The sequence below is a fragment of the Rattus norvegicus genome, chromosome 10 (genome assembly GCF_021556685.1).
Source record: "Rattus norvegicus strain SHRSP/BbbUtx chromosome 10, alternate assembly SHRSP_T2T, whole genome shotgun sequence".
In the NCBI taxonomy this organism is placed as follows: domain Eukaryota; kingdom Metazoa; phylum Chordata; class Mammalia; order Rodentia; family Muridae; genus Rattus; species Rattus norvegicus.
In genome coordinates, this window is record NC_141543.1 from 71,495,524 (window position 1) to 71,513,540 (window position 18,017).

The 18,017-nt window shown below is 41.9% G+C and overlaps 1 protein-coding gene across 2 annotated transcripts in view; it reads right to left on the minus strand.

Moving 5' to 3' along the window:
• Window positions 1–18,017, minus strand: part of Myo1d (myosin ID) — a 276,692-nt gene that overhangs the window by 86,984 nt on the left and 171,691 nt on the right. For both annotated transcript variants that reach the window (XM_087569948.1, NM_012983.2), the window contains 1 exon segment: window positions 12,308–12,421. In XM_087569948.1, coding sequence (XP_087426074.1) covers window positions 12,308–12,421 — 114 coding nt within the window.

Here is an 18,017-nt window from a genome sequence, read left to right on the forward strand (position 1 = left end):
TAGCTGTGTTCTCAGACGCCATTGTTTAAGATTTCATTTCCCTCATGCACTGAACTGGTCTTCAAATGCAAATAAGGCCTTTTCATAGCTCATCTGACTTTGTGAAAAGCCAGGATCTGAAATGTCAAGGACACTGGAGAGCAGAGGCAGAAAGGCAGAGGCTGGAGGTAGCTTCTGAAGCAGGAAAATGGCTGCTCTCTCTGCCAGAGTCCAATGAGGAAGTTATCAAAGTGGGAGAAGACACAGAACTGGTCAGTTGTGCTGTCCTTGCTGTCATTTAGAAAATGAGGTGCAGTTAAACTTAATTATAAAAGTTTTGTGCAAACAAAGTTTGCTTTAGATCCAACCAATAACAGAGAAACTCATTTACCAAATGCCTGTCTAGGGCCAGCATAGGCAGTTCCCCAAGACTAGGGTGGGGTAGCGTGGGAGCCAGATGTGATGATGTATACATTGTTATCATGAAGGAAGGGGCTATTTATTTATTTACTGAGAGGGTGTTTCTACATGGACCAGGCTGGTTTCCAACTACAGATGTTCCTGCTGGGGCTTCCAGAGCACCGGGCTTATAGGTGTGTACCACAATGCCTGGATTATATTACTTTTATTTACAGAAAATCTTTTCACAAGACTAAGCTTGAACTTCAAGGAGATCATATGGTGGTGCATGCCAGTAATCCCAGTACATGGGAAGCTAAGTTGGGAGGATTCCAAGTTTGAAGACACCTTAGGGTAACATAGTGATTTAAAGGCCAGCCGGATCTAGAAAGCAAATTCCTGTTCCAACCATAACCATTGCCAGATTCTTAATCTATTTGGGCTGCTATGAAAAAATACCCAAATTGGGTGTTTTATAAACAAGAGGAATTTATTTTCTCTTGTGGGTGTTAAGAATCCAAGATTAGAGGATGGTGGATGTCCAGAGTTAGTCTTTGGGCAGCAGACTGCTGACTTCATGGTGTCCTCGTGTGGTGGAAAGTGTGAGGGTCATTCTAGCTCTGCTGTAAGTCATTGATATTGCAAGGGTAGAGTCCTCAAGGCCCTGTCACCTAATGCTAGTATCTTGGAATTTGGGATGTGAACACAGGAAGTTCAGAGAAACGTATTTAGGCCACTGTACCCTTCTCTGTCTACACACACACACGCTCGCTCTCTCTCTCTCTCTCTCTCTCTCTCTCACAGTCAACTGACTAAAACTAATTCAGAGACAAATCCAAACTTTCAACAAATGTTTCCTCAAGAACTGTAACAACAAACACCCCACACACACCAAAAACCAACCAACCAACAAAATCCCCAAAACAAAAAGGGCCAGGTATGGTAGCAAATGCTTTTAATCCTAGCACTTCAAGTGCTGAGAAGCAGATGGACCTCTGAGAGCTTGAGAATAGCCAGGCTACATAGTAAGATGCTGTCTCAAAACGCAAAAACGAGACAAAAAATAAAAGACTTTTTTTCATTAAAAAATGGACAAGAGTTATACAGTGACAGTCCAGAACCATGGGGAGTAAACAGGCATGCTGTAGCAGGCAGGAAGTGTTTTCTGGTTCCATGTATATGTGGGTGCCCAACAGAAAGCCTCCTTGATTACCAAGACTGGCACTGGAGACTGGAATGAACATGCAGAGGTGATCCTTTGGAGCACTTTACCTCTCACTAGCTCCTGACCTCTCCTTTATTTCTTCGTAACATCTCTGTGACTGGCTAGAAGGTCCTTCTGCCCCATCATTCCTTCAGTTTTGTTTTTTTGTTTGTTTGTTGTTTGTTTGGTTTTTTTGGTTTAAGAAGCCCCAGAAGCATCGTGCTTTGGTCATTTCTTCACTCTTTTAAAAAAACTAACTAGTTAATTTTATTTATTTTATATATGTGAGTACACTGTAGCTGTCTTCAGACACACCAGAAGAGGGCATCAGACCCCATTACAGATGGTTGTGAGCCACCATGTGGTTGCTGGGAATTGAACTCAGGACCTCTGGAAGAGCAATCAGTGCTCTTAACCACTGAGCTATCTCTCCAGCCCCACTTCTTCACTCTTCACTCTTGTGAAGATCCCCATGTAATAAAACATAGTAAAGTGTATATGTGCTTCTTTTGTTAAACAGCATTTGTGTTGTTTGAATCTCTATATCCATTCAAAGAGTCCACATATGAACAAAGCAAGGTACAGAGAGACTCTCTCCCCCTATGCCTACTGAGAGATCTGATTTCACCAGCACCCGGTATAGCCTGGGTATCAGGATTTTTAAAACCCCCACGAGAAGCTTGGGATGTAGCCTATTGTAGAGATCTCAGCATGCCTGAGGCCAAGGAGTCAATGTCCAACAAAAAAACGAAAAGTCGGGGTTGGGGATTTAGCTCAGTGGTAGAGCGCTTGCCTAGGAAGCGCAAGGCCCTGGGTTCGGTCCCTAGCTCCGGGGGGGGGGGGGGGAACCAAAACAAAACAAAACAAAACAAAAAAAACGAAAAGTCCCAGCACAGAACCTCCAAACTCCACAGACTATTCTAGAGTGTAGTAAAGGTTCTGAGAACCCCAAGTTAGAACTGAAACAACCAAATTAAAATCTCTAAGCAGCAGGTTAACATTGAACGGCTGTCTTCCCGTGTAGCACCCTTTCTTGTAGGGTTTGTTTGTGGAAAGATGGGACTGTGTAAAGTCAAGAGTGATGTGGCAGGTTCTTCAAAGATGCTGTTATCTTTCCTCTCAATAGAAGTGGAACAATTGCTTTATTATTCTCTCTTTATACTAATGCACCATTCCTCCCGCTCCGCGGATAGGCAGGGAAGGGCTGATGTACAAGCTAAGTCTTGATTCTCCAGTTTGCAGAGGTCTCATCAGTTACTTGTACTCAACAGGTTAAGATGAAATGTTTTGGAAAGAGACCATTAATAATGTAAGGAAGGTTTGTGTAAGTAAATAAAGACAATGCAAGGAGATACAAGGCAGCACAGGGCGCGTCAAGAAGCCTAATTTTATAATTAACTTGGGGTTTGAGGTCAGAAACACTGTACCGAAACCTCACACCAACGACCACTTTCTTTTTGAACTGTTCTCTTCACTTATGAAAGGTGCTTCCTGCCCAGACTTTTTTTTTTTTTTTTGGTTCTTTTTTTCAGAGCTGGGGACCGAACCCAGGGCCTTGCGCTTCCTAGGTAAGCGCTCTACCACTGAGCTAAATCCCCAGCCCCTCCTGCCCAGACTTTTAAAGGTAGAGATATAGCAGAGTTAAGTCACTAAACACATTAGCTATGTGACAGATACGAGTTTTATTATTATTATTATTATTATTATTAGTTTTTGAAAATAAAATATTAGGGCTCTGTATATAGCTTAGTTATATGCAATACCCTGACTTTGATTCCCAGTACCCTTCCAAAGAGACTTTAGTTTTGTGTGTTTTCATAAATGGGAGGCAGTGGGTAGCAGAGGTTGGGTGCTAGGCTGTGCAGATGTGGGCAGGAAGCCCAGTTCCTTTGTTTGGAACCTTGGAGGGCTTGGCTGGGCTGTTTCACCTTTCTAAATACAAGTTTCTTCTTGAGAACAAGACATTATAGTGACTGTACCTAAGGGCTGCTGGGTATACCCCAGGCACTGTGCTGAATGCATCTGTTTTTCCCACAGAGCAGGAGCTGTCAGAGGCAAAGTGTATGGAGTCCTCTTCATGGTCAGTGTTGTCAAATGTATGCCGCAGAGACATTACTCAAAAATGCTTAGTGCATAGAAGAAAGCTCTGACAGGACAGTTACTTATTTCTTTCTATGGTGCTGGAGATGGAACCCAGGGTTCACACATGCCAGGCAAGTGCTTTACCATTGAGAAACATCCCCACTGCCTGATAAGACAGCTTATAATTCCATCAGTATGATATCTATTTTGCAAATACAGAAATCTGTGTATACGTCTCTATCTAGGGTTTTGTTCTGAAAGGATCTGGCTTCCAGTGATCTGATCTCTGGAAAAATAAGTGGTAGTATGCTTACTTTCTTATACTTAATGGCTCTTGATCTATCTGTCTGTCTGTCTGTCTATCTATCTATCTATCTATCTATCTATCTATCTATCTATCTATCTATCTATCTATCTATCTATCTATCTATCTATCTAGACAAGGTTTTTCTGTGTAGCCCAGGGTGTCCAGGAACTCACTTTATAGACCAGGCTGGCCTCCAACTCAGAGGTCTGCCTCTCCCTCCCAAGCAATGGGACGAATGCCTGTGCCACTCTGCCCAGGGCTACTTTAGGAATGGAAAGGCTTTGCATTTCTTTAACAAAATGGCTTTTATAGGAATCCTGTCTGGATGATTTTTGCTTTCAAATACTGTGTCGAGACATCTTTGAAATTTGAAATTGACTTTCCAGGTCTAGTATTGATGAAGATGGACTCTTCCTGGTGTCTAAGAGACTACTACTTGATCTGCTTAGTACTGTTTTGCATAAGTCATGGCATTACTTCTGCACACATGCCAGGAAAACAATTGGTAGGGAGGTTCTTCAGGTGTGAGCCCCACCGCATTAATGAATGTTAAGAGAGAACATGTCTCAGACACTACATTTCAAAGACTTTTAAAGTATCTGTGTTCACTGAATTTGTTGATAGAATCTTGGAGTGCTGAAACTTAAATAGGAGAAAGACTGCTTCGTTACTACTGTGACACTAAGGGAAAAAAACCTTAAAAATCCATCTGAAACCTTAGCATCTGTATTTTTTTTCAAATTTATTTCCAGTATAGACAGAGGTTTCTGAATATCTAATTTTCCTAAGCAGCTTCTTTGTTACAACAGGCAGAAATATAAACATTTGTACAAGATGTTCAAAATAATAGAGCTCCCAGGACTGCTGAGAATTAATTAGGAAGGTAGATTTATTACCTAAGTAAATAAATAAACCAGAGTGCTACTCAGAGTGCGACATTAAGGGATTATAAACTTCCATTAAAGAGGGCTAATAAATATAGTGTTTTAAAGGCTTGAGGGAGGACTGAGAAGGGAGAAGGCTAGCACACACCAGCTCAAGTAGTGCCAGACAACAGCTGATTGCCTGCCTCTGTTGGGGTTACTATGGAAACGCCTTCCTTTGGGACATTGCCAGGAGAAGAGGGTGCTTTAGAAATGGTGGTTGGGAGCAGAGCAGGCTGGCGGATGGATTTCAAGAGGGCTCACCCCCAGTATACGTTAAAAGGACAATCCATCTTCTAAACAGAACGACATCTTTCTAGCAAGCCACGTCAAACAGAGTAATAAAGCACAAAGTGTGACATAATTACAGGCCATTGAGCTCCGCGGAACCTGCACATCAGTTCAGATAATTGTCTCTTTCCTCTTCCCTGTTTGTTTTGTATTTCACACAGAACTAAGGGAGGGATGAGAGTAATTAATTGGCTACATCCTTAGCCCTCAAGCCCATACTGATAAAAGGGTCTATATCAAAACAACATTAATGGGCAGATTCAAACCATTTTTCAGACCAATTCATCAGCAAAACTAACACTCACCAACAAAAGGAGGGCAGAAGAACTGCAGTGGTACTCAGGCTAAGTGACTCAGCTTACATGGTCTCCCTCGAAAGCAGATTTAATTCCACCTAATCTAGGCAGCCTCCTCCCTGAGCACTGGTCTGGATGCGCACGCATCTACATGGACCTGAATGCAAATGTACATTTAGTTATGTAGCATGCCCAACTGCCACTTTCCTATCAACTGCACTTTCCCAGGATAATACTTAGAGTCAAAAAGTTGGTGATCAAAGCATTGGTCCCAGCACTGCTAATTATGCAGGGAACGTAGTATCTTTCCTTTGTTCTCCTTATTAAGTTGTAGCAAGCACAGATCTCTCAGATTCATAAAATACTCAAATCCTGACCATACTGTCCCTTGCAAAAATTCGAACCTTTCTTGACAAATGTATTAGAACTAATGCTTTAGTTTAAAAGCACAATATAAAAATCTAGTACAGAAAGTGACTCTGAGGGAAGACACAGATTTGATAGCAACACAGATTGCAGCTGGCTGAAAGCTTAGCCCGGCCCTGCAGCGTCTGTACCCTAACCCAGCCCCGCAGTGTTTGTACCCTAACCCGGACCCACAGTGTTTGTACACAGACACTTAGCTGCTAAAGGGGTCACCAGTAACTTGGATGTTTCTCTCTCAGATCACTTTACTATTATGTGACTATGTCATTTGTGAGGTCAGTGTTTGCTGAAAATATTCTCAAGGATCTGCTATGATGTCCCATTTTTATCTTTTCTGAGAAGATTGACCAGTACAATGCTTGCTAGTTAGTCAGAGGGGAGAAATGTGCCAAATGTATCTTTAAACAAATTAGCTTAGGTTTATTTTTTTTTAAAATCAGTCTTTATTACCTTAATATAAAGTAAGAGAGAATAGGGAAATGTTTGTGGTTAAAAATGAAGATTTAGTGAATACTCAGTTATATATTTTAGTGTAATAAAAATATGTGTATATATATGCATACACACATATAGCTATACACATTTTAGAATGGGTGAAATACAAACCAATGGACAATATCAAAGTGAGAATGTGAAGAACTGGGTACCCTAATTCTGCTTAAAATACAAAATGGTATAGCCACATTGGAAGAAAACTGGCAGTTCTTACAGAGCTGAGCTGAGTACAATCTGGGACTGAGTAAGTGCACTCCTAGGTGTATTTATTCAACTGCTCCAAGAGTTCATGTCCATACAAGAAACCTGAATGCAAATATTTATAGTACTTTATTTATGACTGCTCCAAACCAGAAGCAACCAGTGTCCTCCGATAGTGAATGGATAAACACATTGTGGTACAGCCAAATAAGAGCCACCACGCCATAGAAAGACACAGGTAATCTTAAATGCCTGTTGCTAGGTGAAAGAAGCCAATCTAAAAGGTCTACATATTATATGGTGCTGACATATGACATCCTAGAGAAGGTACAATCAGAGACAGGAAAATGGCCAGTGGTTCCCAGGGGGTTAGGGGACAGTGAATAGCTATGCATGAGATTTCATGCCGGTGTCTGCATCCCTCCCGACAGGCTTACCTTTGTCACCATCTTCAACATCCTTTCTCTTTTTGTCGTGTGGTGAATGAGTATTAGGCTGGAATGCGGTAAATTTTATTTGTTTTGCCTTGCTGTGTTGGGGATCAACCTAGGCTTCTCAAATGTAAGTCAAAGACTCTACTACTGTGACTCAGCCTGGATGGGATGAATTGAAAGGAAGGGGCCTGAGGAGTTGCTATCTTAGAATTCATAAAACTGTGTCCAACTGTAGTAAAAATTGTAATTGGTACAAGGATAACTGGTAGACTGATAGACTGTGGTACGGAAACCAGAAGAGGACATGTGAGTTCTTAGTTTATGGTTAAGTGTGGCAGTAATGAGCAACGGGGAAATGAAGTCTCTTCTTATGGAGCATACACACTCAATCACCATAAATTGCCATTTATGAATAACATTACTAAACTACTCGTGGCTTTAAGAAGACCTCAGGCTGGAGAGATGGCTTAGCAGTTGAGAGCACTGACTGCTCTTCCAGAGGTCCTGAGTTCAATTCCCAGCAACCACATGGTGGCTCAAAATCATCTGTAATGGGATCTGATGCCCTCTTCTGGTGTGTCTGAGGACAGCTACGGTGTACTAATATAAATAAAATAAATCTTTTTTTTTTAGACTTAGGTTTTCTTTTTAATAAAATAAATCTTAAAAAAAAGACCTCACAACAAAATTCAAAACAAGCCCAGTATCACATCAAAAGTAAAATTCAACTCAAACATTCTTAAATGCAAACATATAGTCTCAAATGCATTTAAACTATTTTAAAGCTGAAGTAGTTAAAAGCACCCATCTAAGAGAGCTAGGGCACGAATAACCCAAAGAACAGAAAAATCTAGACACTGTAACATTCTCCTGTCATCCCAGCACTTGGGAGGCCAAGGCAGGAAGACCTGGAGCTGGAGGCCAGTCTGGGTTACATGGTAAGACCTTCTCTTAATAACTAAACAGAACAAAAAAAAATAAAAGTGAAATAAAACGGAAGAGATATATGTGTTATTGAATGAAATGGGCAAAGCAGCTACCATTAAGGCCAGGAACACAGAGCAGGATCCAACTCTAGGTATTGTTAGTTACTTGTGCAGACCCATAGCTTCTCCTCATCAAGGGCCCACCTCGATGCAGTCGGTGGCTGCCTTTCTCCCTCCAGGAACAGTCAGGCTGTGGAATGTTACTGTAGCACATCCTACTGTGAAGGATGTGGCTTCACACACCACTGTCTGTGGATGCTGCTATCTTCCCCATTAGTGATCATTTTTCTTCTTTGCCCCTGTCCCCCTCTTTGATGACATCTCTCCTGCCTCTTTATCAGCAGCATCCTTTCTCTCTCTCTCCTTTTTTATTTCTATGCACGACAAGCATGCACTAGGGCTTACATATCTCAGATAAATGCCTTGATGGATGTCTACACATGTTCATACCTGGGCAGCCACCACCAAATCAAGATCCTGAACAGATTTCCTACACAGGATTTCCTACTCTGCTTGTGTCTGCCTTTTGCTGTCCTTCTGCCTAAAAGACTTTCCCATGAGTGAAGATGGGTGGGTTCCTTAACTCCTTCAAGGAGTTGCTTAAATGTCAGCCTCTCAGGGAGGTCTGAAGACCTGAGGAATAAAGGCACAATATGTGACTATTTGGGCATTTCTATGACCCAATATGTATGTGGCATCTACATAATAAACACTTAGTAATTTGAATTGAATGGCTTATTATTGAGGGTCTAAACTGACAATGGTATACAGGTGCTAAAATTGTGACAGATTGTAGCTGTGTCTTCAAACCTATTCCCTCATTTTATTTTGAGGTCTTTTGAACCTGCTTATTACAATTCAAGATACAGCAAAAGCAAGGGGCACGGAGGGGCTGCACAAGAGCACGGAGGGGCAGTGGCTGCAGCATCTTAGGGAGGAACGCAGCAGAGGTCAGTGGCCCCAGGCTGAAGGACGAAGCAGTTTCTTAGCTTCCCTTTGGTGACCCAGGGAGCAGCTAGGACACTTGGCTAGATTACAGGTTCAGTGAGCTAGGGCATGCAGAGAAGGGTGGAACTGGCTGGTATTTCTGTGGTGCTTTAAGAAAGAAACTAATACTGGACCTCTATTGCCTGGATGGAGGCAGTTAAGACAACAGAGTATCACCCATGCTGGGTGTTCATGAACACAGTTTTAGGCCCTATTTGAAAGAGACTGAGATCTTGGCAACTGAAATGGGGTGGCTAGGAAGAGATCGGTGCAGCGGTTCTTTTTTTTTTTTTTTTTTATTATTAACTTGAGTATTTCTTATATACATTTCGAGTGTTATTCCCTTTCCCAGTTTCCGGGCAAACATCCCCCTCCCCCCTCCCCTTTCTTATCGGTGTTCCCCTCCCCACCCTCCCCCCATTGTCCCCCTCCCCCCAACAGTCTAGTTCACTGGGGGTTCAGTCTTAGCAGGACCCAGGGCTTCCCCTTCCACTGGTGGTGCAGCGGTTCTTAACCTCTAGGTCTCGACCTCTTTGGGGGTCACATATCAGATATTCTGTATAATAGATACTTATATTATGATTCATAACAGCAAAATTACAGTAATGAAGTAGCAAGAAAAACAATTTTATGGTTACCACAATATGAGAAACTGTTGTAAAGGGTCATAGCATTAGGGGAATTGAGAACCACTAGTTCAGTGGCTTAAAAATGTCCCATGAGGACTGGAGAGATGGTTCAGTGGTTAAGGCACCATAGTGAGATCAATCCCAGCTCCAGTGACACTGGCTATCCTGAGTTCAATTCCCAGCCACCACATGGTGGCTCACAATCATCTGTAATGGGACCGGATGCCCCCTTCTGGTATGTCTAAGACAGCTACAGTGCATACTCATATACATTAAATAAATAAATAAAACTTTAAAAAAAGCCCCATGAATATGTTCTGCTTAAACCTCTTCTTGCCTAGTACTCTTTCCCATTAGGAAAACTTAATGACCTATTCCAAAATTCAGTATAATTTATGACCAAAGTTCAAGTTTGGGTTTTAAAATTTGTATTTATAGTCAATGCAGAAAGCGAAGATGGGTGTAAGAGGCATGGCTCAGTCATTAAGAGCACGTTCCACTCTGGAAGAGCTGAGTTCAATTCTCAGCACCCACACTGGGTGACACACAACTACTATTACTCTAGCTTCAGGACTCTGAGGGCACTAGGCATGCATATACACATATTTATACCAAAATACACACACATACACATAATCAAATGAAGACCAAATAAAATCTAAAAAATTAAAAAGGAAGATACCAGTTTAAAGAGTTGTTTAACTATTTGTTGAATTTATGTCATTAACTTGATGGATTCCCTTTAACAGAAATAAAGGCGAAGAAACAAATCACATACCACAATTATTTTTGCTTGCATTCATACCTCCTTAGACTTTGACAAAATATAATTTTCTCCCTCATCTACTCTTCTCTCTCTCCTACTCCAAGACTGTTAGGCTGTTAGGCTTAAATTGTGGCTGATAGATTTCAGGTCTTGGCTAAGAAGGTTATATACCATCTAAAGTGTCTTCTTAGCTGCAGTTCATTGGCCTTTCTGTTGAAATGAGGTGTGTGTGTGGTAGGGTAGGGTGAGATGGAGGGGCACCATAGTGAGATCAATCCCAGCCCCAGTGACACTGGCTATTCACAACCCACAAACGTACAAGTCACTCAGCAAAGCCAGGAATGCTTTTCTTGTTTTTCCTTACAACCAAAGGACCTCAGAGGAAACCAATAAAGCCACAAAACAATATGCTTCCTATTTCTTTTTGCAGGGACCAAAGGGATTTAAAATGATTGCTAAGTAATACTTCTCAGACCCCAGCACTGGGTAAACACAGACTTCCCTATTTTAGAACCAGCAGGCAGACAAACTGCCCACAGATGAAAAGACCCAGTAGTCAGTAGACACTTCTGAAGAATCAGAAGTCACTTGTGTAAGTAACACTGTTAAACAGGGAAACACTGTGAGCCAGCTGTGGTGGTGCACACTCGGAGTCCTGGCCACTCTAGAGGATCACATCAACTCACGAGTTTGAGACCAGCAAGGGCCTGTCTCACAAACACAAGTGAAGTTTTATATTGAGATTCAGGAGGATACATGAAACAAATTTCATGTTTCAGAAGTGGTTGCAGACTTCGAAAGCCTAGGTATAATTGTGAACTATGGAGCACACTTAGATCAGAAATCATTCACCCAGCAAACGAATGGTGTAGAATACACTGGTGAAGACTAACTCCTGGGAGCTACATAAATCTCATATTAAAGCAGTGGGGCTGGGGAGCTGGCTTAGCAGTTAAAGTACTTATGGTGTGAGTGTGAATACTCAAGTTTGACTCCTCAGAAACGTATGTAAATGCCCGGTGGGCGTGGCAGCCCTCCAATAATTTGGCTTCTGAAGACAGGGACAGGGAATCCTCGGAGAAAAACTAGCAGTGTCTCAGTGAGTTCTGGAATTGGTGGAAAGACTCAGCTTCAAAGAGTAAGGTGGAAAAGGTGACCAAGGATAATTCTTAACATCAACATTAGACTTCTACATGTGCAAAACACAAACACATACATGCATACACATACATACACATAGAGAAAAATAATAAGAGAAGGCAGTAGTGTTTCTACAAAGTAATTTTGCACTTGGCTTCATTTCCATAGAGAATTTATAGAAGTGGAGCTGGAGATGGCGTAGTCAGTCAGTGCCTGCCACACAAGCAGAAAGACCTGAGTGCAAGCCCCAGAGCCCATAAAGAAGCTGGCACGTGGCGTGTGCTTGTAACCCCAGCACTGGGGAACTCAAGACAGCAGGGTCCCTGGGGCTCACGGGCCACCCAGCCCAGCCTACTTGGTAAGCGCAGTGCAAGCCTGTCTCCAGAACCGAGCACAGCTCCTGTGAACAGCACCTGGGGTTGTCCCCTGACCTCCACATGCACCCGTCCAGACATGTGTGCCCACATGGACACACACATTTATAAAAGTAAATAAGAAAACACACTATGTGCAAGCACTTTATACTATGTGTAAACAGTATGTAATATTGTATCCCATACAAGCACTGTTTGTATCCTAAAACATGGTTTTAGTTATTCTATCAGAAACTTGGAATCCTCTTACAGAAAACTCTGCTTTGGTACAACACAAAATTGGTGTAGAGTGCCAGGAAGACACGGGATCCCCAAAGTCAGAGGGCGCATGTTTATCCCATCAGCCTGTGTCCAGGAAATAGGAGCCCTTTACTTGGTGCATACTTACATTGTACAGTGGGATGGTCTTCATCACCTTGTACTGCTTAGTGGGGTCCATTTTATACAGGTGACGGTCAGTGACAAAAATTGCTCGGTCTTCTACCTTACTAAATCGATTCACCTGTGGAAACACCAAACTGATAAGCCACAGTATCTCATGAAGAAGGGAACCCAGTTGTGTTTGGAAATACCTAGGTTCAGAGGTGCTATCTGTGGAGATGAAGTCTTCGTAGACGGTTACCACAGATGGCACGTTATGATGTCAAAGGAATGGCAGTTTCCAGATAGGTAGAGTTTGGCACTAAAATCTTTTACAGCTTGTCAGGGACTACACGGCAAATGTAGAACTTGGCAACTAGAAATATAAAATCTAGACCCATGAGGGAAGTGAACAGAACACCCACAGATAGGGAGAAAAGGTTCTGTGAATCACGTGTCTGATGAGGGACATGTATCGAGAACATACTAAGAGTTTAACTCAGCGGGCTGGAGAGATGGCTCAGCAGTTAAGAGCACTGACTGCTCTTCCAAAGATCCTGAGTTCAATTCCCAGCAACCACATGGTGACTCACAACCATCTGTAATGGGATCTGATGCCCTCTTCTGGTGTGTCTGAAAACAGCTACACATAAAATAAATAAACCTTAAAAAAAAGAATTTAACTCCGCAATAACAGGTAATCCAATTGATAGCATCTATGCCAGAAGCTCCGGGCTATCTTAAGATGCCGAGATTAGCATTTGGAAATGAGCAATAAGCAAGACTGGAAATAATATGGAAAATATGGAAAAAATGATATGAAAAATATACACGTTTCTGCAGAATGTAGACGGAGGGCAGGAATACCCTACTTTATAGATACTTTTTTTCCTAAGAGAGAAAATTAACCATGGTACATTGTACAAACTATGGCTACTCATTTGTTAGGATATTTCAGGTAATATTTTAATCAATGTACCTGGATTAATGTTTAAAAACATATTTATTTTTCAGTTACTTCTTTAATGTGTATGTGTGTGCAGTGTGGGTATATTTATGTGCACTGTGTGTGCAGGAGCCCTGGCAGGACAGAGAGTGTTGATCCCCTGGAACTGGAGTTACAGGCACTCGTGAGCTGAATGTTGTGGGTATTAGGAACTGAACCTGGATCCTCTGAAGATCGGCATGTGCTCTTAACCTCTGAGCTATCTCTCCAGCCCAACGTTCTCCTGAACTCCTTCGTTGTCAAGCTTCCCATGCATTGAGAAAGGCAAGCAGACAAAACAAGCACGAGAAGTTCTCCCCCTGCAGAAGGCATCCCGAGATATGCCATATGTCATACATGTTCTCTCTACATCCTTTTCCATCCCCGTTCTTATTCCCAAGCTACCAACAAAGAAGTTAGAGGTTAATCTGGAAGCTGTGCTTTGGTAGGCTGTTCAAATAGCTGCATTCAGACAGGCAGGGCTACAGACAGAACATAGCAAACTAAAATTCAAACTTGACATGGAAATTTATCTTCTCTCTTTGCCTTGGTTTTACCCATCAGTCAATTCTCTAAACATCTATACTATAATAAAGCATGGTTTTTAGTCAACATGCCAGCAAGTGTGCCTATGATTAAGAGTGCACATGGTATACTTTGTGTGCTTGAGGAAAACTGCATAGCCTCTGTGTTTGCCGTAGCAGACAACTGGTACTTCCCAGGAGGCCTGAAGCACTGAAGATCCTCTTAGGTGTTCTGCACAGCACTGGCTTTATGCAGAGCTTTGTAAGAAAGGGCCCCATGGTCTGGATGGATGGCTAAACACTGCAGCTCTTGCTACCATATTCATAGCCCAGAAAGTTACCAAAGGTTCTGAGAATTCTGCATTAAAGCAGTGTTTAACCCGGCTTTCCCACAGTACATTTAACCTACACAATCCTTTTCGAACAAATACTATTGATATTTAACAAAATGCTGGTTCTGGAAAGCCATTTTGGGGACCATTCATCATTGTTTTCATCAACCTTACACTATATAGAGCAGAGAACATCTAGCACAGAACCTGAAAAATAAGTGGAAATAATTTCCTTCATCTTTTATGGAATCATGGAGAAAAAAACCACACGGCGTGCAAGAAAATATAGTTTTAAAACCCTGTTACACAATCTCACAAAATCATTTGAGTTGAGAAAAAAAAAGCACAGGTCCTTTTATGATATATAATGAGTTAACCTAAAAACAAGGAAAAAAACCTTAAAGCAGACAGAAGCTGTTCAGAAATATTCTTCATATGAACAAATATTTACCTTCTATCTCAGTGACTCTGATCTTAAAACAAGAATCAGGTAAGTGTGAAGGTCATCAAGTCTAAGAGCATAAAAGCTGTAGATGCCTTAACTCAGCTCTATGGACACAAATGAAAAGCTCAACACCCACAGGTGAGCCCCCAACACTGTGATGGCTTGGGAAACACTACTTTTATTTCATATTTACTTTCACAAAGTGATAGCTAAGCTGGGCTGCACACTCAGATAAGACTCCACCTTGTTTCTTGTACTCAAAGTTAAAATCCTCCCCCAGGAAAACATCCTAGCTCCCTGCCTTCTCTAGCCACTCAAGGCAGCTGTTACAGTTCCGGCTGTTTCCACAGAGGTCAGAGATAAAGCTGCTGCAGTCAGAACAGCAGCATGGTTGTGAGAGGAGCTATTTGCAGTAGTCTCACCTTAACGAACACTATAAGAACTGCTGGTAACGGAAAGCAGTTGCTTCAAATTATCAGCACCAGGAGGAAGGCTCTCCGGAGCATATGGAGTCTGCCGTGGTGAACCTTTGGGATTAACAGATTCTACAGAGCGCACAATCTAAGGAAGCATGAAGAAGGAAGGGGGTTGGCACTAAACTTAGAAAGTACAGGGCCATCAGCAAGAATTCTTCCGCTTTTACTCACTAGAACCCAGGATGAAACTGTCAGGCATTAAACCGTCCTCCTTGGAATGAGAAGGACGGCAGCAGGCTTTTCTACAGATGGCTGGATGTTCAGAACCACCTGACTCTCTGACTGTTCAGATTGCCAGATAGCATGATACAGAATCGAGAGTGGGCCTAACCTCCCTCCCTAGGCAGTGGGTACGAGTACCTTCCTGTGTTGTGGTCACAAGTAGGAGGTATGATGGACACTTTTTGTGTGGCTATGTACATCTGGATAGCAAAAGCCTCCTTTTGATTGTGTGATTAGCTCTAGGTATAGTGAGTAAAATGGAGTTCCTGGGTTTCAGAGTTCAGAGCTCACATTTGGAATGTGGAGACCAGCTGATGATATTGCAAACTTTCCTCAATGACATTTGTTTCAGTCTAAGTCATTGTCCTGTTGTTCATATCACTTGGACTTTACATGTTCAAACTGCATGTGTGAAATCTGAAACATTCTGAATGTCATGCCAGCACTCAAGATGGTCAGTTTTCACACTGTTTCAGATTCTGAATGTTCAACCTGTCCTATTATCCTTGGCTCCCAATACACAGCTCACACGACCCCTGTCACAAGAGTCATGGAGGCGGGTTGCCAAGACCAAGGCATGATTAGAAGTCTGGACTCTCATTCAGGAGCTCTCCCCAGCAACACCTTCAGAGGAAGGAGAGAGACCAAGGCTAGGATAAGCTAATCACCAGCCATCAGTGACTTAAACAGTCCTGCCTGTGGAACTCTGGAGGTTTAGAGAGCTTCCCAGATGGCGAAAGCTTCCATGGGTCCAGGAGGTCACAACATTTCCCTTTAATTGGGGTGGCTAGACCATTGACATTTAATATGATGGTCAGTAAGGTTAGGTTTAAATTTATCACCTTTCAATTTACTTATTTGTTCTATTTATTCTTTGTTCCCTGTCGCACATTTTTGAATTTGTATTCATTGAGTTTTTTTTTCCTTGACAAATTCTGGAGAATGAAATTCAGGCCCTTACCATGTTAGGCAAGCACTCTTCCATGAAGCCCCACACTCTTAGCCTCTTATCCCTTTCTTTTAGTTTTAAGATTTATTTTATGCAGTTAAGATTTTAATAAATCTTATGAGTAAGATTTATTTTATGTTAATTTTATTTTTCTTCTGCACGCACGTGCCGAGGGTGCACATGTGGAGGTGGGAGGACATCTTGTGGCCTCCTTTATCTCCTTTCACCTTTCCTTGGGTTTGAGGGATTGACCTCACAAGACCTGGCTAGAAACACCTTTTCCATCTGAACCATCCTCAGTTCAAATCCACTCACTCAAATCCATGAAGTCTAACTTACTGTTAATCTTACTGACTGCATTTTCTCTCATGTTGTTCTTACTTATAAATTCAACTGTAAGCCATTTAAGAGTCTTCTATGTACTTATTAAACATGTCCAATCTTTCCTCAATTTTTTAAAATATATAAAATAGAATGCTAATAATTGTCTCACTAATCTTATCTGTGTCTTCTTGGATGACTGAGTTTTGATTTCTTTATGAATTCAATGTGTTGTTTGTAAGCTTGCTGACTGGATGTCATGCATTCTGACTTTTACCTCTGAGTGCTGGATATTTCTATGTTTCTAGAAACTTTTTTGAGCTTTCTCTTATGCGCTTAGGCCACTTAGAGAATGATCCTTTCCGGAAGTGCTTTTAAGGTTTGTTCTGGAGGACAGGAAGGGCTAATTCTTCCTATACTGCTGCAGATCCTTGACAGGGCCCTACCTAGCACTTCTCAGGTCCCCAACTTGGCACTGGGCAACCTAACTGAGCGCCAGCACGTGTCCCCTCTCCTTTGGGGATGGTGGTCCTTGCCTAGTCTGGAGTGGTCTCCTTCTGTACATGTCTGAGCAGTATGTACTTGGTGTCTACACCAGACCCTCGAAAAAGATCGAAGGATTCTTTCCACACAGCCCTCTCCTCTCTTCTGCTTGTCTTCTCTACTCCTCTGGAGGGCTGCTCTCAGCTGTGTTTTCAGTGAGGGAATCCACTGGGCTCTGTCACAGCTCCTCTGAGACAATGGCTGTCTAACAAAGGGGTGGGTCACTCTCTTCCCTTTTCCCTTTTCTTTGGTGTGAGGATGGAATGGAGCCTTGCACACGCTAGTCTTCTGCCACTGCTACGCCCCAGCTCACTGTACTTTTTCTTGTATTTCAGGGATCTTTGTCTCTTCCTTGCTGAAACTCACTACCTTAAAAGCCATCATTTGATTCTTCTTGTCTTTTCCCTTCCCACTTGTATTCTTTCTCTATTCATTTAAAACAGCTGGACTACAGTCTTAATGTGTACTTTCACAAGTTACTAAACAAGCTTTTGTCGAGTACTGCTACAAACGTATATGTACATCTGTACAAATATATTTGTAAGAAAATCTGAGTTGTAGAGTCTTGAGGTAGGTAAGTATGGATATTTAAAATCTTGGTAGATCTTCCAAATTGCCCACCCAAAACTATCTTAAATCCAGGCAGCAGTGTTCCCCTAAATCCTTGGAAACATTCTTGAATACCACCATTTTGGCGTCTGCCAGATTTATAGCTGGAGAACCACATTTCATTACTCTGATCTGAATCGTATACTGGAACTAAATATTTTTCTTAAGATTTGAAACAGAACAATTTGCAAATTCATCTGGAATAACAAAAAACCCAGGATAGCTAAAGCTATCCTCAACAATAAAAGGACTTCAGGGGGAATCACTATCCCTGAACTCAAGCAGTATTACAGAGCAATAGTGATAAAAACTGCATGGTATTGGTACAGAGA